Source organism: Podarcis bocagei (genome assembly GCF_964188305.1).
Source record: "Podarcis bocagei genome assembly, chromosome: 15".
NCBI classification, from domain to species: Eukaryota; Metazoa; Chordata; class Lepidosauria; order Squamata; family Lacertidae; genus Podarcis; species Podarcis bocagei.
The window spans coordinates 9,816,336-9,839,516 of record NC_138141.1 but is presented as its reverse complement, the minus strand read 5'-3'; the positions used below and the strand labels follow the sequence as shown (position 1 = coordinate 9,839,516).

The 23,181-nt window shown below is 45.0% G+C and overlaps 1 protein-coding gene across 1 annotated transcript in view; it reads right to left on the bottom strand.

Moving 5' to 3' along the window:
• KCNU1 (potassium calcium-activated channel subfamily U member 1) overlaps nucleotides 1-7,738 on the bottom strand; it is an 86,523-nt gene extending 78,785 nt beyond the window's left edge. The window contains exons 1-3 of the mRNA XM_081172419.1: nucleotides 7,512-7,738; nucleotides 6,550-6,645; nucleotides 3,328-3,389 (exon numbers count right to left, since the gene is read on the bottom strand). Coding sequence (XP_081028545.1) covers nucleotides 3,328-3,389; nucleotides 6,550-6,645; nucleotides 7,512-7,694 — 341 coding nt within the window. The 5' untranslated portion in view covers nucleotides 7,695-7,738. The remainder of the gene's footprint in view (nucleotides 1-3,327; nucleotides 3,390-6,549; nucleotides 6,646-7,511) is intronic.
• Nucleotides 7,739-23,181: the final 15,443 nt, after the last annotated feature.

Sequence of the window (23,181 nt, the reverse complement as noted above, 5' to 3'; positions counted from 1 at the left end):
AGCCTTCTGGCATAGATTCGACCACATCTCAAGATACTGTCACCACAACCAAATCAAGCATTCCAGAGGTGGGGGTGGCAATCTTTGTCAATGATAGGATGCCAGGCACCATTTTGATTCAAGTTGGCAGAACAAAATATGACTTTGGCATGATTTCACCCATTTTTTTGGTCATAGGTTCATCACCATCTGGAGCCAGAACCAGCACTAACACTTATTCTAGGAGTGAAGCTAGCAAAAAAAATGGAAGACTCCTTTTTCTGGGCAAAGGCCATTCAGTGGGAAGCCAGAAACTGAGAAGGGCCACCTCAGAAAGTGCTGTACTCTCCTTCATTGGGAGTTTTTAAACAGAGGCTAGATGTCCACCTGGCAGGGACCCCTTAGCTCTGATTTCTACATTGCAGGGATTGAAATAGATGTGATGGACTACATGGAATTGGCAGAAATGACTGGCAGAATCCGAGATCAGGGAGAAGAGGTGGTGGAAGAAGATTGGAAAAAATTTAAAGACTACTTGCAGAAATACTGTAAAATTAATGAATGTTAAAGAGATGTTGGATTGAAAACAATGCGGTATTGGTAAAAAGATTAACAAGAGTATGTAAATATGGATTGATAATGGTGGAAAATATATATTTATAATAGGTTAAGATGTTGAGTAAGGACAAAGGACAGAGGGTAAGAACTTGCTGAATTAAATATCTGAACTGGAATACAAAAAGGGAGGTGTGAGGAGGTCAGGAAACTAGTAAATGAAGTATAAGATATGAAAATATTGATTTCTTTCTTTTCTTCTTCTTCTTTATAACCGTTTTCTATTTTGCATTTTTCACGTGTTTTGTTTTTGTATATTTGTGGTTCTTTTTTCTTTTATTAGGGTTATTCTTTGTTTTTACTTTCTTATGTTTAAACTTTGAAACTCTTTATTGTTTGTAAAATTTTAATAAATATTATATTTTTTAAAAAATGAAATAGATGACCCTTGATATCACTTCCAACTATAATTCCATGATTCTATGATATATATTGTAGGGAAATGGAGGGGGAGTGCTGTTTGCTTTAAGTCAATCCATCTGAAACTGTTAAGTTACTAGGAGACAGGGCAGGTGCCTGAGATAAACTGAAGTTCCTGGCTCTGTATAAAGAGTAAGAAGCTTTCTGTAATTTAGATTAGGTAAGGAGAGAGGTGGATTTTGGGGGTTCATCACAGGAGGAGCTGGAGTTGTTGTTGTTGTTGCTGCTGCTACTGCACTAATTTTAACCAAAGAGAAGGCCAACATGCCCCAGTTCCTTTTCAAATTAATATAAGCCAGGCTATTGAATAGGGCACCACACAGCAGCCAGTGTAGAGTCATGAGCGATTGGAGACATGGGCAATGAATGGTCCTTGTTTTGATAATGGAAGTCTGAATGGAATGCTATGCTGTGGTTAATCTGGCCCATTTCATGACACTCATCACAACATTGACCTTTTTTCATGGGAACAACGGAACTATAATATGCTGTATCTAGTCTCTAGGATTTGAGGAAGGGTTAGGGAAATACTCATCTGGAGATGACAGAGATCAAACCAGGGACCTTTTGTTTGCAAAGCATTTGCTTGTAAAACATAGTAAGGTGTGACATATACCTGACTCTCTTCCTTCAACCAGTATAGACTGGTGCAAGATTGGTCATTAAAAGCAAATTTGGGTTTAATGAGATATTCAGAACTGGCAGCAACTGAGCAAAACCACCCTCATGATGCATCACCATGCTCCCAAATATCAACAAGTTGAATTTCACATTCCATTTGGCACCTTTGACAGTTTCCACATTTTCTGTTTTTGACAAGTGCAGAATGACAGAACGAAATTGCCAAAGCCATTTTGATTTGTGCTTTTCAATATGATGTTGCTGTTTCCAACCCAGAAAAAAATATCCCACTTTTCAATATGTAGCCAGTACCCTATATCTTTTAGTGGGACCATATGCTTCAGTTGCAAGTATCTAACAGATACAGTAGCTGTTTTCTCACCATTTATTCCCCAGCTGCTCATGTGGGTCCTCAATTTGGAGTATTAGCGACTTTGATAGAATACCTTGTATTTTAAATTTCTGAATAAAGTGTGGAATATAGTATTTTAATCTGAATGTGAAAGCCAAAACATACACACTGTGCAAACACACCACATAGTGCCGCTACTGTCTCCTCTGTGTTGGTTACCAGTAGGTTCCAAAGATCAATTCAAATTACTGAGGTTGTTGCTTTAATTAAAACCCTACATGGCCAAGAACAAGAGTATCTCTGTCTACTCACATATGAGCCTGTCTGAGCAAGAGTAACCACCAACTCAGTGGTTAAACACATGTAAGGAGATTGCTGTTGCAATTAGGTTTTGCTTGCAGGTTCCTCATGGGCATCTCGTTGGCCATGTGAGAACAGGATCCTAGACTGGATGAGACTGAGCCAGAAGAGCTCTTCTTCTGTTGTTATGCTTCACATGCAAAAGGCCCAATCCCTGGCATTGGCAAGGGCCATAACTTTGTGGCAGAGCACCTGCTTTGCATGCAGAAGACCCTTGGTTCAGTCCCTGGCATCTTCAGGTAGGAGCAGGAGACACTTCTGCCTAAAGCTCTGGAGAGCTGAGGCCAGCCATTGTGGACAAGACTTAGCTAGATGGTCTAATGGTCTGGCTCAGAAACATAGGGAGCTGCCTTGTACCATTTCTGGACAGGGCTGGGAAAGACTCTTGTCTGAAACACTGGAAAACTGGCTGCCAACCATTGTCTGAACTATAGCAATCCAGGTGTGCCAATGGTTCTGACTGGTATAAGGCGCTTCCTATGAGGGCTGAGATCAGTCTAATCCTGCTGCAGGTTCCTCTAACATCAGAAATATGACAAATAGTTGGGGGGAGAAGGCATTTTCTGTGTCCCCAAGGGAAGACCACCTGGCTCCATGTTTTGCTCACCTTTCAACCTCTGCTCACTGCAAAGATAGATATTTGGGGGGCATTTTGCCTCCAAATATAATTCTAGTGAGCATTTCTTGGAGTGCTCCTTCCCAATATAATTTGTGCATTTGGTTTTGTAATGTGATTGATGGATTACTGAGAGTTTCAATAAGAATTTTAACATTGTCTTATTATTATTATTTTATTTTTATTATGTTATATTTTATATTTTTTTATTATTATCCTTCCCTGTTGCTTGTGTTTTTGCCATATTGGTGATTTCAAGAGAAAAGAGGATACAAATATTTTGAATAGCTATATCACTTGGTTTTTTTTTAAAAAGCAACAAATTAAAAATACACTTTAGGATAGATTTCTGAATTATAATTACCTTTGACAATTGATGAAGTAAATGATGAGTGAGCCAATGCTAAACAGGAACACCAGTATGACCTAAAACAGTGATAACTGATATGAAAATCCAGCTGATTCTAAATCATGCCATTCAAATATCAAGATGCGAAACCATTTTACTATCTTCTTGAAACAAGGATGGGGACTCTGTAGCCCTTCAGATTCACTTGGACTCTAACTCCCATTATCCCTGGGTGTTGCCTATGCTAGCTGTGGCTGGTGAAAAATAAGTCCAACAATAACTGGAGGGCACAAGTTCCCCATCCTTTCCTTTAAACTTCACTAAAATGTTGGGTGGATGTACACCCTATGGCTTTCATGTGCAGATTACTGGACACTTTATTTTGTGACGATACACCGTCTCTTTCCAAGCATATGTTCATCACACAGTTCGTACTATGCAGGAACAGGACAAATGGATTAATCTGTATCAAGCACTGTTTGTTTTTATATATATTTTTTTCAGCACATGAAATTAAACATGTCCAGGAATGTACACAGATGTCACAACATAAATTATTATTATTTGCAACCATCATCAGATAAAATCTTAGGGTAACATAAAGCAACCCTCAATTTTACACAGTGCATTCAATTTTTACACAGCGCACATAGAATCATAGAATTGTAGAATTGGAAGGGACACCAAGGGCCATCTAGTCCAACCCCCATAAATGCAGGAATCTCAACACATGGTCCCCCATCCAGTTTGAAACCATAGCAGACCCTACTTAGCTTGGCAAATGTGCTAGCAGTTTCATTGCCACACTTTATATGAATTTGGGATTTGCAACTTCCCCTGGTTCCATTTTTTTTTAAAAAAACTGTTTCTCTGTTTCACTTTGCCCTGCTCTCCACTCCTCCTGAATCTTGGTTTTAAAACTATAATTTCTAAAACTAATTCAGGAATTGTAGCATGTCCAGGTTGTACATGTTTGCATTCATAAAACTCTGGGGAGGGCAGTGGCGTAGCGTGGGTTGTCAGCACCCGGGGCAAGGCAAGTAATTTGTGCCCCTAACCCATGGATTTTAGCAGGGGGCAGAGAGCTACGAGTGCAAGGGCCCCCCCCCAGATGTTGCGCCCGGTGCGGCCGGCCCCCCCTGCACCCCCCACGCTACGCCACTGGGGGAGGGGAAGGTTGATGTGATTGCATGACTGCAATTGAAGTTGGAAGTGGTGCACTAATCACTGACTCTGTCCAGAATATGAGGCATCTACTAGGAGGGGAAAACTGGTGTGAATGCTCTGGTACACTCTGATCTTAAAATGCTATTACTCAGAATACAAGCCAATTCCACTGAAATCAATGGAGCTTACCTCCAAGCAAATGCTATTTAAGATCAGAAGTGGTCGGCTTCAATCCAAAGAACATTTAGTTGGAAGTAAAATCTATGAGGCTTAGGACTGGAATGTAAGTTTGTGATGTTTTGGGAGGGCGCAATCTGTCCATATATTGCAGTACATTGTCGTTATAGGCCTTGAACTCTTGACAACAGAGATTTTGGTGGAGCATGCTGGGCTTAGGGTCTGCATATGAGCTTCCATATCATGTAATGCTGACCTCAAAGCAGAGGAAGTCAAATATTGCTTGGCTTGGAAATAACCTGAGCTATTTTTTAGGGTTTGGTGTGAAAGTAAAGGTAAAGGTAAAGGGACCCCTGACCATTAGGTCCAGTCACAGATGACTCTGGGGTTGTGGTGCTCATCTCGCTTTACTGGCCAAGGGAGCCAGCGTACAGCTTCTGGGTCATGTGGCCAGCATGACTAAGCCACTTCTGGCAAACCACAGCAGTGCATGGAAATGCCATTCACCTTCCCGCTGGAGCGGTACCTATTTATCAACTTGCATTTTGATGTGCTTTCAAACCGCTAGGTTGGCAGGAACAGGACCGAGCAACGGGAGCTCACCCCGTCGCGGGGATTCAAACCGCCGACCTTCTGATCAGCAAGCCCTAGGCTCAGTGGTTTAACCCACAGTGCCACCCACATCCCTGGTGGGAAAGTAGTCCAGCTTATATCTGAGCCAATCCCCAATGTAAGCCACAATGAACCTCACGCATCACTAACTGAAATAACAAACTGAACCTGCAACATAAAGTTACTGTGTGCAGTGCCATACCCAGGGTTGATGTTTTTGAGCTATTTTTATGGAAAATCGGCAAAAACAACACAGCCAACATGGGTTGCCATATGTCTGGATTTTCCCAGACATTTTGACGAATTCCGCCCCAACACTGCTTCCGGCTGCAGTATTCTGGGTAGGGTTTTTTCTCCTAACGTTCTTTTTTTTGTACTTTGGAAAACCTTGAGATTTTATTGAATCTGCCAGTACCTTCTGATTTTGCATGAGTGGTGTTGTTTTGTGGTGCCTGAACGCAAGGAATGTGTATAGGGGTGGTTATCATCTTGCAGCCCTGCCTCCTCTCCTCCTGCAGTATCATGTGTGATTATTTGTAGTACTTCTTCATGTCCCTCCTCCTCAAGAGGTCTGGAAGGTGGCAACATGAGAACGGGCCTTCTCTGCAGTGGCTCCCCATCTGTGGAATGCTCTTCAGAGGGAAGTTCGCCTGGCCCCTTCATTATACACCTTTAGGTGCCAGGCAAAAACATTCCTTTTTAACCAGGCCTTTGGTTGATTTGATTGACATCCTAAGTGTTTTCCGTTTTTTGAGTTGTTCCGCAAGACGAATTTCCCTATGGGCTTGCTTCGCAAGACAAAACGTCTTGCGAGTTCTTGCGAGTTTGTTTCCTTTTTCTTAAAGCCGCTAAGCCGTTAATAGCCGCTAAGAGCCAGTGTGGTGTAGTGGTTAAGAGTCACGTAATCTGGGGAACCGGGTTCGTGTCTCCGCTCCTCCACATGCAGCTGCTGGGTGACCTTGGGCCAGTCACACTTCTTTGAAGTCTCTCAGCCCCACTCACCTCACAGAGTGTTGGTTGTGGGGAAGGAAGGGAAAGGAGAATGTTAGCCGCTTTGAGACTCCTTAAAGGGAGTGAAAGGCGGGATATCAAATCCAAACTCTTCTTCTTCTTCTTCTTCTTCTTCTAAGCCGCTAAGCCGCTAATAGCCGTGCTTCGCAAGACGAAAAAACCGCAAGACGAAGAGATTCGCAGAACGGATTAATTTCGTCTTGCGAGGCACCACTGTAATAATAATAATACTTCCCTTCCCAATGCATACATATTAATTAAACAACTCACCAGTATACGTCCCACAACAGTCTGAGCAGAGATCATCCTGACCACCCAAACCTGAAAGTGTCTCTTCCATAGATTTAACCTAGGCATCCTTTGAGTCTGTTAAGGGGGAAAGAAAGGAGCTGAGTCCTTGAAAAGGGCCACAATCCACATTGCTGTGCTACAGGCAAGCAGGGTGCTCTCATCTCTCAGATTATTGCTGTATGCCTCCTGCTACTTCTCCACATCCCCACTTCTCCACACAAGTGAGATCTGCACAGCTGTCTCTGTAAAAGCATGAGAACACTGCCTGGGTGTTTAAATAGGGACAGAATCTTTTGAAGAAACTGGGAGGGGGGGGGAAACTAAGCACACACCTGCTCATTTTAATCCTGCTGGTGAGCAAGGCAGATCTCTTATTGGAGCGCCAAGCCCGAATATTAAATAACAGACACAGGTGTAAAAGAGGGTGAGAGAAGTGTGGTTTCTGGAAATATTGGAAACCCCTCAGCGTGTTGGTGTGTTAACAATAAAAACAAATAGAGAAAAATTACGCAAATCCCACTAACACCCCCCAATTCTTTAAAAACATACAACGAACAACTGGATAGCAATCATGAGCAGCAGAACTAGATAATTCACAGCCAGTCCCAGCTTTCAGTTTCTTCAATTTGTTTACATTTTTCTTAGCCTTTTAGGTTATATTTCCCAAGGCCATGCTCATGAGCTGTTTACTGTTGCACACGGATGTAGTTGTACGTTGTCAGAACATCACACAAGATAAATTGAAAGGTATATTTGAGTACAATTGCACCAATATTTTATCCCTGATGTGTGGTTGGGGGGTGAGAAAGCAGCCCCCACCCCAAAGAACCAAGATACCTCCCCAAGGATGGCTCTTAGTAACCAGCTGTAACTAGTTCCATCTGCTGTATATTGTCCAGGCATGCAAATCCTCCTTACTCAGCATCCAATTGTGTGTTTACCTTCAATCCAGTAAATTTAAACAAGGACTTCAATGTGTATTCAACTACTCTGAACATCAAGATGAGGAGGATGCCTCCCACAAAAATGGACAGACAGGCGGACATAAAGGCCAGCTGAACATATTCAGTGCAGTGGCTCCCAATTTCCTCATCCCAGCTTCCACCCACTTCATGATAATACATATCTCATTCCTGTGCTGTCTCTTCTGCTTTTTTCCTACTGTTCACTTGGGATGTTCTAAGAAATACCCTTCCTTTCTAGAATCTTTGTGATGTCACTGCCAACATATGATGTCATTCATAGAGCGAGCTGTAGACAGCAGCTATGTTTATGGAAAACCAGATGAACAAGGAACAATGTGGATTACACAAAGAAAGTTGCCTCAGCTGCTGCTTCCTTAGCCCCGAAAGGGTGACTGGGTAAACCCACACTGTCCCAGGGTGGATGGATGAAACACCACAGCAATTTAGGTGCAGTGGTGTCACTTGGCTGGAATGAGCCTTTATGGGCCAGACCCATCCCCTTTCTGATTGACCCACTAAGGTATAAACATCTCCTCTTCTCCTTCTTCAGGAGGAAGTCTGTCAAGGCTTCCTCCTCCATTCGAGTGAGCCCAACTTATCTCCATGTGAGACTCAGGGGAGTGGCATGTTCTCCTCAAGAGGGACCCATAGTAACTTTGGTAAACAACACCAAATGGCAAATGGAATATGGGAAGAATTAACCCCAGCACTCCTTTCACAATCCTACAGCAACTCTCAGATCCATTGGAAGTAAATAAAAAGAGTTGGCAGATCTCCTATGTCACCAGGGGCATAGTGCGGGTTGCCTGTGCCCAGCATGGGGAAGTGTTGTGCCCCCCTAGTGGACTGGGAAACTGGGGTGGTGGTGCATACCGGGCAATCACATTGGTGTTGACAGTTGTACTGCTCCTTCCTCCCTTGTCCCACCCCAACCCAGAGGCTCCTCGCAGCCAATGAATGATGCTGCCACCTGGACAATGAGGCAGCTGGAACCCCTCACAGGAGAGGCGAAGAAGCGAGCAGGGAGGTGTGACTTACGGGGTCCCCCAACTCTGCATTAAGTCTCTATTTGGGTATGTCTACACAGGTAGGACTTGGATGCACTCATTCAATGGATTCAGTCTCTGTCAGAGTGTAAGAAGGTTAAGGGAACAGGTGGTGAGTGGGCTGCACAGATTGCAGAAGCTCCTTCTCAATGCTTCCTCCCTGCCAGTCCCCCTGACCACCACCTGCCTCCCCCCTGCTCCCGCAACTGGCTCCTTCACAAGTGTAGAGAAACTACAGCGGCCTCCAAAGCAGTGGCTGCTCTTCCTCCTCCTTCCTCTGTGCCTCTTTCTCACTGCTAGCTCCCTCTCCACCCACCACCCTGCCATGGCCCTCCTTTGGTCCAGGCAACCCTCCACCATCCTCCACCCCCACTTGCAGTTGCCTTGAGACCCCTGCACTGCACTGGGCAAACTCACCAGCAGCAAAACAAAACACAGTTGCTCTTGCAAAGTGGCACATGGCGAGGGTGCAGGGCCAGCGTGAGGAGGCAACAGGCATTCCTCCCAAAACTGTGCCCCCCCCCAAATGTGCCCGGGCCCACCACCCCGGTAGCTCCCACCATGCCACAACAAGCCCCCTGTGTGTCACAACAAGTTTGAGTCTCAGGCTAGGCCTTGGGCAGAGGGAACAGACAATGGAGACATAAAGGATGATGCACTATATTCTACATATCGCTTGATATAATGGAACATCTCTCTTTCCTTCTTCCCCTGCTTCAAGCCTCACTTCTGCAGCTGCTGGAATCAGATGGAGCTAGTTATCTCAGCCGTTCACTCCCCATTGGAATATAATTTCATCAAAATCTCTAGGGTTCATAGAGAGGTTTTTAAAAAATCTTTTATGAAACCAATGGATGAATAATAACGCAATCAGGTTTCTCTTCATGCAATCAGAACAGTTGAGTGGGGAAATGGTGATTTTTGTCTGAAAAGGGGACACATGCCCAGGAAACCAAGTAGCAAAACAGTTCCCTAGCATGAGGGCTGATGGGCAAAGAATGCAATATTTTGTGGCCTTTAAATATAGCTATTACTGAATGCCTCTCCTCCCCACTGTGAAAGGCAAAGGGGGCCAGTTCAAGTCAGTGTTACCGTGTGAATAAAGCAATGTGCCAACAGTAGCCATTTTGTAACTTTGGCAATGTGACTCTTCTTCTTTATATTTCCACATGTGAGTCCTTTCCAGCTGACCCAGCACAATTATCATCAACTCTCCATTGTGGAATACCCTCATGCTCAAGCCAACATCTGCTGAAAAGCAAGTTTCTAGAATTAGATTGTATGCATGCAAATACACGGGTGGTCCCCACCCCTAGAAACAAGACGTGACTGGGATTCAACGTCACAACTTTATTAACTAACAAGGCACTGAGAGAAAATGAATCTAGGGAACTGTAGGAAGCCTAACATGATGAAGGTGCTTTGAGAACTCCCCAGCCCATCATCTGGGCAACCCAATCCTGGCTCAGGGTCCCAGATTTAGATGGTTAATGGATTAGTACCCCTCTATGTCTGTTTGGGATGCGGGTGGCGCTGTGGGTAAAACCTCAGTGCCTAGGACTTGCCGATCAGAAGGTTGGCGGTTTGAATCCCTGTGATGGGGTGAGCTCCCATTGCTCGGTCCCTGCTCCTGCCCACCTAGCAGTTCGAAAGCACTCTTAAGTGCAAGTAGATAAATAGGTACCGCTTTATAGCGGGAAGGTAAATGGCGTTCCATGTGTGGCGCTGGTGCTGGCTCACCAGCTGCAGCTTCGTCATGCTGGCCATGTGACCCGGAAGTGTCTTTGGATGGAGCCGGCTCCCGGCCTCTTGAGTGAGATGAGCGCGCAACCCTAGAGTCGGTCATGACTGGCCGGTACGGGCAGGGGTACCTTTACCTTTATGTCTGCTCACTTAAAATCAAGATGAGGTGGGCATCCAAGAGTTGTATCCCAGCATTTCGAAGGAAGCCTGTTCTAGTCCTCAAGGTCTTTTTCTTCTGTTCCTGGTGAGGAGTCGGGGTAGATTGAATGAACATCCCTTCACTGAGATGTTGCACTTGGGTGCTCATCAGGGGTGCTAAGCTAAACTCCTTCCCTGCTCATACTATGTGCCACAAGTGCTTAAGCTGGGCTACCTTCTGCCCACCTGCAGAGCACAAGGTCGGACAGGCCCCTATGTGGATGCTTGATAAATAAATCACATCCTTCAGTAGAAAGGTGGACACCACCATCTCTATAAAGATGAGTCACTGAATGGTGGATCTGCTCATATGCAATGTATGCACGCCCGTCTAACCTCCTGATTCTCCATGGGGCACTGCAGTGAAAACTGTCATCCTAGGGTTCTAGATTCAGGTAGATAGCCATGTTGGTCTGACGCAGTCAATACACACACACACACACACACACACACACACCTCTGGTTACATACTTAATTCATTCCAGAGGACCGTTCTTAACCTGAAACTGTTCTTCACCTGAAGCACCGCTTTAGCTAATGGGGCATCCTGCTGCCGCCGCACCACTGCCGTGCGATTTCTGTTCTCATCCTGAAGCAAAGTTCTGAACCAGAGGTACTATTTCTGGGTTCGCGGAGTCCGTAACCTGAAGCATAAGTAACCTGAAGCTTATGTAACCCGAGGTACCACTGTATATATAATCCAATAGCACCTTAGAGGCCAACTAAGTTTGTTCTTGGGACGCAGGTGGCGCCGTGGTCTAAACCCCTGAGCCTCTCGGGCTTGCTGATCAGGAGATCAGCGGTTCAAATTCCTGCGACGGGGTGAGCTTCCATTGCTCGGTCCCAGCTCCTGCCAACCCAGCAGTTTGAAAGCATGCCAGTGCAAGTAGATAAATAGGTATTGCTCTGGCGGGAAGGTAAACAGCATTTCCGTGCTCTGATCTGGTTTTGGTGTTCTGTTGCACCAGAAGCAGCTTAGTTATGTTGGCCACATGACCCGGAAAAACTGTCTGCAGAGCAGACAAACGTGTGTTCCCTTGGCCAGCAAAGTGAGATGAGTGCTGCAACCCCAGAGTCATTTGCGACTGGACTTAACTGTCAGGGGTCCTTTACCTTTTTAAGTTTGTTCTTGGTATAAGCTTTTGTGTGCATGCACACGAAAGCTTTTACCAAGAACAAACTTAGTTGGTCTCTAAGGTGCTGTTGGACAATTGTTATATTTTTTTTAATATTTTGTCATCCTAGGGGACTGAAAGGTCTGGTTATTGATAACATGGACAGTAAATTGATTATTGTAGTTGTTTGATTTCTATACCACCCTTTATCAAAAGATCCCAAGGAGGTGTACAATATTAAGAATATACTTTATGGAATATTAAAAAGCATAATACAGAACATAATGATAAATAGCATACTAATAATAACAACAATGGCCTCCCTCACACGGATATAACAGGCCATGGATTATTTAATAGCCAAAGGCCTGGTGGATCATGGCACCAGTTGATCATCATCACAGCAGAACCTCACCACCGAATCCTAGAAGGCAGTAGATCAGATGTTAAGTGACTGCAACAATTGGGAGGGGGCGAAGAATCATGGAATGTTAACCTCCTCATTACCTTAGACAAGGTGTAGGAAAATATTGCGCAAATCTTTATCCTCCTTTTAGACAGCATAGAAGTGGCCAAACACACCCAAATGATGAGACACAGAGCATGGCCTCAGAAAGCAATCCTAAGGCTCGGGCAACTTCATGCAGATGATAGCGTTTCTTACAGAAAGAGGTGAGGCAGGGAAATATTGCCCAGGATGAAAGGAGGGATATTCCCCGACCTTGTTTCAGACAGATTCCACCTGCCTGCACTTTTTAAGTTTGGATTGTTGACTGTAGATCCTAATGTTATATTAATAAATATAACCTTAAACCAAATGTCCTATCTCTCAAGTCACCTTGAGGGTGGGCAGGTAATAAGACATTAATTCTGAAGAAAGAAAGAAAGAAAGAAAGAAAGAATTTTATTATTTCGGTCACAGACCAGTTCCAGCCCACATACAATATCAAGGAAGTCAAAGGGATACATTTGAATTTGCAATTAGGTATAACAGGGACAATACAGATATAGCAACAGTTAAAAAACGTAGTCTTTGTTATATTTGCATAGTCTCTGTTTTCAGATAACACTCATTACAGCAAGCGTAATCCTCCAAATCTTGCAGCTGTATCTCCCCCACAATCAGGCCACACTTCCTCCTATCTCTTAATGTTGTAGTGGTCTGCTTATTCAACCACCGGTATCCGTAGCTTTCCCGATAACTTGCATTTTAATGCCAATGCAAGCACATAAATGGGCACCATTCTTGGTTTATAGTCACAGCCATCATCTGCAGCTTGTTTTGGTGAAGGCAGGCTGATATATAGGGCTCACCACTGGATGGCAGCATTCTCCTGCCTTTAAAAGGAAGTGCCACCAGCATTCACTTCTTAGTGCAAACAAGTCAGTCACAAATCACAAATTTGTACAGCAAAAACACAAACAGGAAGGGTGTAGAGGGAAATGTGCGTGATTTATTAGAGACACTGCTACTCCTACTCTGATTTCAAGCTGCAAGGTTGTATTTACTGCAGAGTTGGTGATGCGCGGAGGGATGTGTCGCAGTCGACTTTGCATTTACTTCAATATATAAAAGACAATCAGTAGTTAGCAATCTCTCCAGAAATGAATTGCTGCTTGTATAATCATTGATTTCAGTACATGCAAATGGAAATTGTCCATTAAGTAACAAGGACAGTTTGTTGTTGTTTTTTTAAAAAAAAAGTTAATTCACAGATAAACTGTATTTGGCAGCCACACATTTAAAGCACCCCACCTCTGCCCCAAGGAATCCTGGTAACTGTAGTTTAACCCTCCCAGAGCTGCAATTCACTGCACCCTTAAAAAATATTGTATCCAGGATTCTGGGAAGGGGGATGAGTGATTCAATTGCAGTTTAAATCTATGGTGTGTATGTACAGTGGTGCCTCGCAAGACGAAATTAATCCGTTCTGCGAGTCTCTTCGTCTTGCGGTTTTTTCGTCTTGCGAAGCACGGCTATTAGCGGCTTAGCGGCTTAGCGGCTATTAACGGCTTAGCGGCTTAGCGGCTATTAATGGCTTAGCGGCTTTAAGAAAAAGGAAACAAATTCGCAAGAACTCGCAAGACGTTTCGTCTTGCGAAGCAAGCCCATAGGGAAATTCGTCTTGCGGAATGACTCAAAAACCGGAAAACTCTTTCGTCTTGCGCGTTTTTCGTCTTGCGAGGCATTCGTCTTGCGAGGTACCACTGTAGCCTTTGTTTTGTTCCTATTAGACTCAAACTCTATCTCACAAATGTGATTGAAGGTAGGTTGTGAGAAATATGGAACTAAGGCTGGAAAGGGCTTTTTCGTGTTTTCATTATTCTTAAACTGAATCCAGGAAGCGTTTTATTCCATTTTCCTGGCATTCCCTTACCTGATATTTTCCATTTTTTGTGTGAACTTCCACACAAGGAAAATGCCACTTCTGGAAAGCTAGTGGAATCTGCTGGAGGTTCAGCACTCATTTCCATCTTAATTGTTTACAGAGGTGAGGGATCTATTTGCAACCCAGTTCACTTTGAGTTTTGTGTTGCAATTTCATGTGTTGAAATTTGGGGCAGTATCCTGGCATATAATTCCCCCTCCTACCCCCACCCCTGCTACTTATCGTTTAGTGTGACTTGGTGGTATATCAATGAAAAAGTCGCAGATCCATAAGGCAACAGTTACTGCAGTGTAAGGGGAACATTAGAAAATGGTGCTAGCATTATAACATGGAAAACTAAACCAATAAACCCCACATCCACTAGTGCCAACCATATGGGGGGGGTGCCCCGGACACGATTTCTGAGCTCCCCAGGTGCCACTGCGGCATGCACAACCTGACATCATGTCATTGTGTGGTGTGACATCATAATGTCATGTTATGTTGCGCATCACTGGGCATCCATAATCTGGGGCCCAAGTTGGAGCCCCTGCCCAGGCGAGGACAAATATTGTCCTCCAGACCTCCCTAGTCTTTGGGACTTTCCCCAGGCCTCTCCTTTCCCCTGCCATTATTCCCAGGCCTGTGGCAGAATGTGCGTTTGTGTGTTTGTGTACCTGGTGGCTAAATGGAGGTGAAGCCAAGGAGGTTGCAGTGATGGAGACAAGGAGTTCTTCAACTTCATAATGATAATGATTAATGTTGATAACACTGCAGAAATGGGACGTGGGTGGGGCTGTGGTCTAACCACAGAGCCTAGGGGTTGCCAATCAGAAGGTCAGCAGTTCGAATCCCCGTGACAGGGTGAGCTCCCATTGCTCAGTCCCAGCTCCTGCCAACCTAGCAGTTTGAAAGCATGTCAAGTGCAAGTAGATAAATAGGTACTGCTCCGGTGGGAAGGTAAACGGCGTTTCCGTGCACTGCTCTGGTTCGCCAGAAGAGGCTTAGTGATGCTGGCCACATGACCCGGAAGTTGTCTGTAGACAAACACTGGCTCCTCGGCCTATAGAGCAAGATAAGTGCTGCAACCCCAGAGTTGTCCGTGACTGGACCTAATGGTCAGGGGTCCCTTTACCTTTACTTTAACATTGCAGAAATAGTGTTACAAACATGTTGTGATGTGTTTGAATGGTATGGGTGTAGCTAGCCCTAGGTTGCATGCGCACAGCAGTTTATTTTGTTTCCCCCCATGTCTCCCTAATTGTTACTTTCTACATTATCTCTGAGCTTTCACATGTAAGAGCCACTTCTGAAAATCTAGCAGAATATGGTGTAAGTTTAGTGTTCATTTCCATGTTAATTGGTTCCAGAAATAATCCGTTTTCCAACCACATTAACCCACAAAATTGGAGAAGTAAAGTGATGAAATTTGGGGCAGTACGTCGGCACACAGTTCTTTTCTGCCATTTTCATGGGGGCAGAGAAGCATGCATGTGCGAAAAGGGTGGGGGAGTAGTGACGTTGTCCAATCCCGCTGTGGCGCACTGCATCTACTGGTGTGAATGAAGTTTACCATGACATGCTGGTATACTGGTCAAAAAGCCACAGGTCCACAGAGCAATAGGTACTGCAGTGTGAAAGGATTGTTAGAAAAGGGGACCAAAAGTTACCATCACAACCAGGAAAACCAACACAATATTTCCCATGTTTGAATGCACCCCTATTGAGACATTCTTAAGTTCTGTTTGCGGAAGCAGGTGTGCGCACTCATTCTCCCCCTTCCTCCCCCTTGTTGTCCCCAATTGCAGTGGTGTTCCATCCTTTGTTAGCATCTGGAGTGTCCGCATGCATGCGTACAGAAGGCAAGACTGCAGTAGTCCTGTGCTGCCAGCCATGGCAGAGCTCAGTGGAGGGAGAAGCCAGCCAGCCGAGTCTCAGAGGGGACCTGCCTGGAGGCAGAGGCCAGATACAAGGTCCAGTCCAGTCCTAAGTGTTGGGAATCAAGCCTTTATCAGGAGAAACTGGCCACTCTCCAGGCACCCAGCTTGATCTCCGGTTGACCTCCCTGTCTGCATTCCCCGGCAGGATACAGGCTAGGTTGCGATAGGCGATCCTTCTCAGCGTGAGAAGAACACACCCCTCTTTTCTGCCCCCCCCCGGCAGGGGAAAGAGATAGACAGAAACGTATTTACATGCCTTTCTTTCTGTCTTTGCAGCGTTACAGAAAAACATGACTGCTCTCTTCAAACTCCAACAGCCGAGAGACTAACTCCTCCTGTACTTCCTGTACAGCTCATATTACACTCTGAGCTAATTCCGGTGCTTCACACTGTGAATAGACTGTCCCTCTGTTTCCCACGAAACAGTCCCAACATTCCCATTATGTTTTGCTTTCAAGCTACCAGCTCGTGGCCGCATTGCTTCTATATCGTAACACTAAGGTCAGGAGTATCTCAGTTCACGTAGTCAGACAATCCAGGGGTCAAGAAAGACAAGGGTGCTAGACAGGCCCAGACGGGGGGTAGGGGGTGGGTGGACCATATGGGCCACTTGGCCTGGGCCTCCGATTCCAAAGAGGGCCTCGGTCAGCATATTCACAATCGCAGGGGATGCACTGTCTTTATATGCAGATACGGTTCAAGCCTTGAAATAAAATCATTTGTCAGCATAACTTTTGTGAATATTAATTATATATATACTTACTTATTTATAAGACTTCAGTTATCCCCAGGGTAAAAAAAAGGGGGCACATTATCTACCTGGCCCGGGCCTCTGCCTGGCTCTGGTCCTAGACACTGGCAGAGGAAGGCAGGTGCGGGGTGTGCGGTGCGCACCGGGTGTCAGCCGTGAAGGTGGGTGACATCACCGCATCACACACCCACCCACGCTTGCTGCACGGGCGGTGGGCCGCTAGGGACGATGCTGCCGCGGGCAACTAGCGGTGCCCACTGACACTCGCCGCATGAGCAGCAGGTGGCTAGGGACACTCACCTTGCGGGCGGCGCGGCACTCCCCCACACTTGCTGTGCAGGCGGCTAGGGACTCTTGCCGTGAGGGCTGGCTAGCCCCCCCCCCCCCGCTCCTGGTGCCAGAGCAGGCATCTCCGCCCCTGGTCCTAGATCACAAGAAGCAAGAAGCAGCAAGATCTGGTCAGGGACAACAAATGTTGTTTCCAGCAACTTACTGAGGCTGGAAATCCTGCTTAAGAAAGCTGGAGCCAACAGGGTCTCCTCAGGAGCAAGAAGGCTGATCAGCAGCAGGTGGAGTCACTTCACCCTCTGCTCCTTTAGGCTGCTGCTCAGCAGGTGAAGCTGACTCCTGTCCCATGACAAAGACCAGGAGCTGGGTGTGGAGGGTGAACAAAACCCACCAGGCCAGCCCAAGCCTTGCTGCCGCCGGGCAGATATGGGGCACAGAGGATCCATAGGGCCACACTGTGCTGCCTGCCCACCCACACAGGGAGGAGCCCAGCCGGCTAGCATGGCTCTTGGCAGACACATCCCCCCCCCAACACTGGCTGGGTGGCCAGTCAGTGAGGGGGGCAGAGACACAATGGCCAGACCAGGCTTTGTGGCCCATAGACCCCGAGAGGAAGGTGGGGATCTCTGCATTGGGGCAACTGGCTTGTGCCCCCACAACATAATGTGCTTGGGGCTATGGCCCCACTTGCTCTCCCCATGCTATGCCCCTGCCCAATTGTGGGCAGGAGTCTAGAGTCAAATGTGCTGGCAACCCTCCCTTCAAATTCTTTCTGCTCCAGGGTTAGGATGGAAGGCCCTGTGCCTCTACTACAGTTAGAATGCCTAGGTAGGGCTACAGGGAAGACAACAGATAAGTAAAAGTTATCTCACTCAAACGCACACACAATTCCACAAAGATGTTCTTCAGTTTTTAGGCACAGTATTTATTTTAGCCATTACCTGGATTCATAGGGAAAGCAGTGTCAGCTGTTATATAATGTAGTATAGCCAATGTGATGCCTTCCAGTTGTCGTTGGACAACTATTCCCACCATCCCTGGCCGGCCATGGGCCATGCTGATTTGGGCAGATGGGAGTGGTAGTCCAACAGGAGCTAGACGATACCACATTGGCCACCCCAGTGTAGCCCTATGCTCTGTGTTATCTCCTCTGCCACTGAATTATTTCTGATCCAGTCTTTCAAAGGCTGGTCTTCCTCTGCTAAATAGAGATTTGGGGTAATCTTTGTGTAGGCATAAAGCTATTTGAGTATCCTAGTCTGGTGTGCATGCTCTTCATCCTTCCTTGACTGTATTTAACCTACATTTCTGCAGCTTACAGCAAAGCAGGGAATTTTCCTTTCCAGATACACGTTATAAGAAAATGAGAGACCCCAAGGCCCGAGTTTCCCCTGTATAGTAAGCAAAAGGCTCACAGCACAAACCCAGAGAAACTTATTACTAGTTAAAAGTGAATTGGGTTTAACAGCAGTTGATGGAAAGGTAGCTCTATTATTTTAGTTATCACGCTTCACAATGCCCCGGGCTGTCAGCGACAGTGGCAAGGGTTGCACTAGAAGATGGAAGGGTGAGGTGAGACTGGAGAGCTCCTTTTCCATCCATTCCCAGATCTCTGATTCACCCATAGGCACGACTCCTGGGGAGCCAAGGCAGTTTTGGGCACCCCAATTGTTTTCCAGGGGGCTGGAACCCCTCAGTGTTCAGAGGGCATCTGGCTCCTCCCCCTGACTCCTCGTGACATGACATCGGGCCCAGGGGCGTTGCTGCGTAGGGCACATGTGTGGCGTCTCTACGTACAATGCATGCGCTGTAAGTAGTGATGCTGCACATGAGTTGTACATAGTGGTTTGCTGGCGGCGCAGCTCCAGCACCGTACGGACAGTGCTGGGATCCTCTGCTTGTGGCTGCAGCGGTGCAACGGCTGCTTGTGCTGCTGCCGTGGGGCGAGCCCCCATGGGGTGCCTTCTTGTCACCCCCCCAGGCATGGCACCCAGGGAGACCCACCCGACCCCACACCCCCGTTGCAACGCCACTGGGAACATGGTTCTACAGGTATCAGTAGAGGAGGACACATGTACAGATACTGCTGCCATAAGAGCTGTGTGCACTATCCAAACCTTCAGAGCCCTTAACCCAAAGTACAAAACAAGAAAAATGATGTCTTGAGAGAATGCTGTGGTTTAAAGTAGAATAAGGGCAATCCTGACTGAAAATGTTAGTTAATTATTTTTTCTTCCCCCTCCCATGTTTTGGAGGTGCCAGTTTGCCCCCTCTTGCCCACTCATCCATCAAATGGCAAAAAAATAATAAAAATGACTGAAATTTTCAGCTCAGCTCAGCTGAAAATTTTACTACTACTACTACTACTACTACTACACAATAATAACATCATTCCCAGTTTCTGTTAGAACCTTCTTATTATTCTCCATCCTCTTTGGCACTCAGATTAAAATAAACACCTACCCTTAGCATCCTTCCATATATTCATAAAAGTCATGTGGCTAAGCCCTTTCCTTTCAAGTCACTTAAGAAAGAAAAAAGACGCCTGAACTTTCTAGATTAGAAAATAAAGAGGTTAGCCCGAAGTTTGGAAGCAAATAACCCAGTCGGCTCTGTTCCTTCCCAGTTTCCAGTTTAATAAACATGCATCTATATCTAATGGGCAGTCTGTCAGTTCTCTTTAATAGAAATCACCTACTTCTCTAATAATCATTAAACAAATTGACAGTGTAATAGCCAGGGCATCTCATCTTAATGCCACCAGCTCCAAGAGGAAAATTTCTTGTTAATATCTTTTCCGAGAGGCCATTACTCCGGTTAATGCAGGCAAGGCTACTGATATGACACAACATCAAAGGCATTGGTGTGGGGAATTTATAGTGTTATATATATATATATATTCTCATTCATGTTTCATATTCTCCTTGTGAAGATGATGATATTTCCTGCCAAAGAAGGACAAACAGGCGCTCTTATGACTCTCCACCAGGCTGTAACAATGATACCAATCAAAGAATGCCATCCCAGAAATCTCATTACATTAACAGTTGCCACGTATTATGTTCGGTGAGTGTACAAACCATTTTCCTGTGTACACAAATAGCCAAGTTGTGCAGTCGTTGTACACATGAATTGCTATATGGGTATACACTGTAATTGCCGTGTACAAATCAACCAGTGTACGCATTTTCACACAAACACTTGGTGGAAACAAAACAAAAAAGGACTCAGTTGACACAGCCTGAATTTGGGACAAAAACTGCCATTATTGAACTCACTGAATGTGGACAAATACACCTTGTCTTTAGTGAATGCATAAGTAAGCACATGTGCATGAATGCAAAGTCACATATTATTGGGCAATCCGTTCTCCCCTCCATATATGTTTAACCAAGGAGCAAAACCACATTTTAAAAATAATAATCAACCAATGGAAGCCCGTCTATTGCAGAGTAGAAATATACAACAGAAACTAAAGACATTGGTATTGATCTCAGACAAAAGCACGGACATTTATCTTGACATGTGCATGAGGAGCAGAGGCATGCTCACCAGCTATGTCCTCTGATACTGAAACTTTCCCTTCAGAGGCAGCCTGTCCCATTTATCCACCTGAGGCTAAACCCTCGCTTACCAGGGTGATGTGGGTTTGTGGTGGCAGCTTCTGGGTTCCACAACCACTTCTCCTCACTTCTCTGCCTCATGGACAGGACAGCCCCGAGCCCCTTGGTCATGCTTTAACATCCACACATTCAATGGAATGCCTAAAAGAGGTCCCTTTGCATGTTCAGCTTTCATGCAATCAAGAACCTCCATCGTATACAACGGTACACATGTATCAAAGTTGATAGATATGCCACCACTTTTTACATGTTCAACTGTACACATGAATGGCTGGGAGAACCCAGCCAGATGGGTGGGGTATAAATGATGATGATGATGATGATGATGATGATGATGATGATGATGATGAATGTTGGCTAAAGGGGGATGTTATACCATGACCCAAGATATCACCATTTCTTGTTGCTTCGGCAGTGGCTGTTTTGGTTTAACATAGCCATTATATTGCAGAAGCGTTGACTATTAGAATGAAAGGATTTTTTAAAGGTTTTCCTGTTGATGTTTTGATTCCCCCCCCCAACAATTTTAATGGACTAATAGGGCTGCAAACATTTATAAATAAACCAGTGGACATCAAAGCTTTGTTTTTCTGGATTTTTTCATTGCAAAATCATGAATTATTTCCCAAAGTCAATTTCACTTGCAAGGTCACACTAAATAAAGAAAACAGCTAGGTGGCTCTGCTGTCCTTAGCCCCATTGAAGAACACCTGCAGTTTTTGTTGAGTGCTAGCAAACTTAAACTTTCTTTCTACCGTCACTGGCGGCATGCAGAAAATATGCACATCTCTACACACAGTGGTAGGTTTTTTTTCATTTTTTTGAAGAACTCATTTAATAAGGTAGGTCTGTGTATTTCACATTTCCCCCAAAAAGTAGGCTTGAATATTTGTTTACGCCTTGATATAAGGAAACACCAACAGACTTTCTGTTATTTATTTCTAGCTGATAACTTGTTAATATTTGTTTTTGATTCTCACTGTCCATGTCCACTCAGCAGTGATTTTATGTACAATGCTCCTTTAATATTCAAGAGGTTTAGTACCACGAAACATGGATTCAAGATGCTTTTTTTGGGGAATTGTTGGGGTGGAGGAGAGAAGACCCACTTTTATCACAATGGGTGACCCCTTGTTCACAACAGGTGAACAAACAACAAAAAACTCAACCAAAAATAGCATTATAGTGTCAGGCTTCGGGGAAACGGCTTCCTCCCCTGTGGCCGTGAATGATAATATCAAATGAAAGGAATGTCTTACCAGTTAGATTATTTAATAATCACAGTGAGAGAGAAAAGAACATTTCTCCTAGAAATGACGGTGCTCCAAATTAAGGTTTACTCCCTCGCATACCTATTAATCTATGTCACTCCTACGTTTTGTAATCTGAGCTTGTACCCTCTCTGCTTTCTATTCTAACACTATCTGAGCTCTCCGTGTCTTTGGGGATGGGGGCTGAATGTTGTCCAGAGACTGTGAATCAGTTAACCCTTTCTCTTCTAGTGTTTCTTCTGCTAGATGCTCCCCATCCAGTATTTCCCAGCTTCTGCCTTCTGAACTATGCTCCTTTACAAACCACTGTTCCAAATCTATACTGTCCTCCTGCTCCTGGGAAGATTCAGGATCAGGATCAGGGGAGGGGGTGGCTCCCACCATTCTTCCTCAGTACAGCCCTCCTCAGCACGGTCCCTGACACAAACATTAGAACAGCTGGGTGGATCAGGCCGATGGCCCATCTACTCCAGCATCCTGTTCTCACAGTGGCAAGCCCGTTGCCTGTGGGAAGCCTGAAAGGAGAAGCTGAGCGCAACACTACCCTCCTCACTTGTGAATCCCTGCACCTGGCATTCAGTTTCAAAGGTATACTGCACCCAGCAGTGGAGGTAGAACATAGGCATTCATTCATTTTTCATCAGGATACTACATTGCTTAAACCTGTCTTCAGGAAGAAGTTGATATGGAAAACAGTACAGCATTGATTTGGTAGTATTGCAGATATTAATATTGCACAGCTTGGAGCAACTGGATGCATAAAAAACTGGCTCTGTTTGGAATAAACTATGTCCAGACCCATAAATGTTATTCAAAACTTTACTTGCAGAACTTTTTTTTCAAAACAAAACAAAAACAATAGTGATACATCCAAAATAGTTGCATACAATAGCTTGTGCATGTCCAGCACAGACTCAGTGTCTTATAAGAAATAACTGTACCTCTTCCAGAAATCAAAACTGTGTCACTCTCCCATTCCTGCCTGCATTGGTCTGAATTCAGCCTAAGGAGCTCCTAGAGAGCCATTATCACATCCTTTGTTGTCTTTGTGGCATCCAGAGAAAGACTAACTGGCAACTCCCTTCGAGATGGAGAATTTGCAATTGTGATCCTTATGTGACCCAAAGCTAAATACTCAGGTGTTTAATATTCTCAGTTAATCGTTGACTTGGTTAGAGCTCAGAAAGATCTCAGTATGCTGCCACAGGAAATCCCCATCATTAGAAATACACAGGCACTCTCCATTTCAGTGTGAATTAAACAATTATACTTAAAAGGTAGTGCCCCTAAAATGCCAGTCTC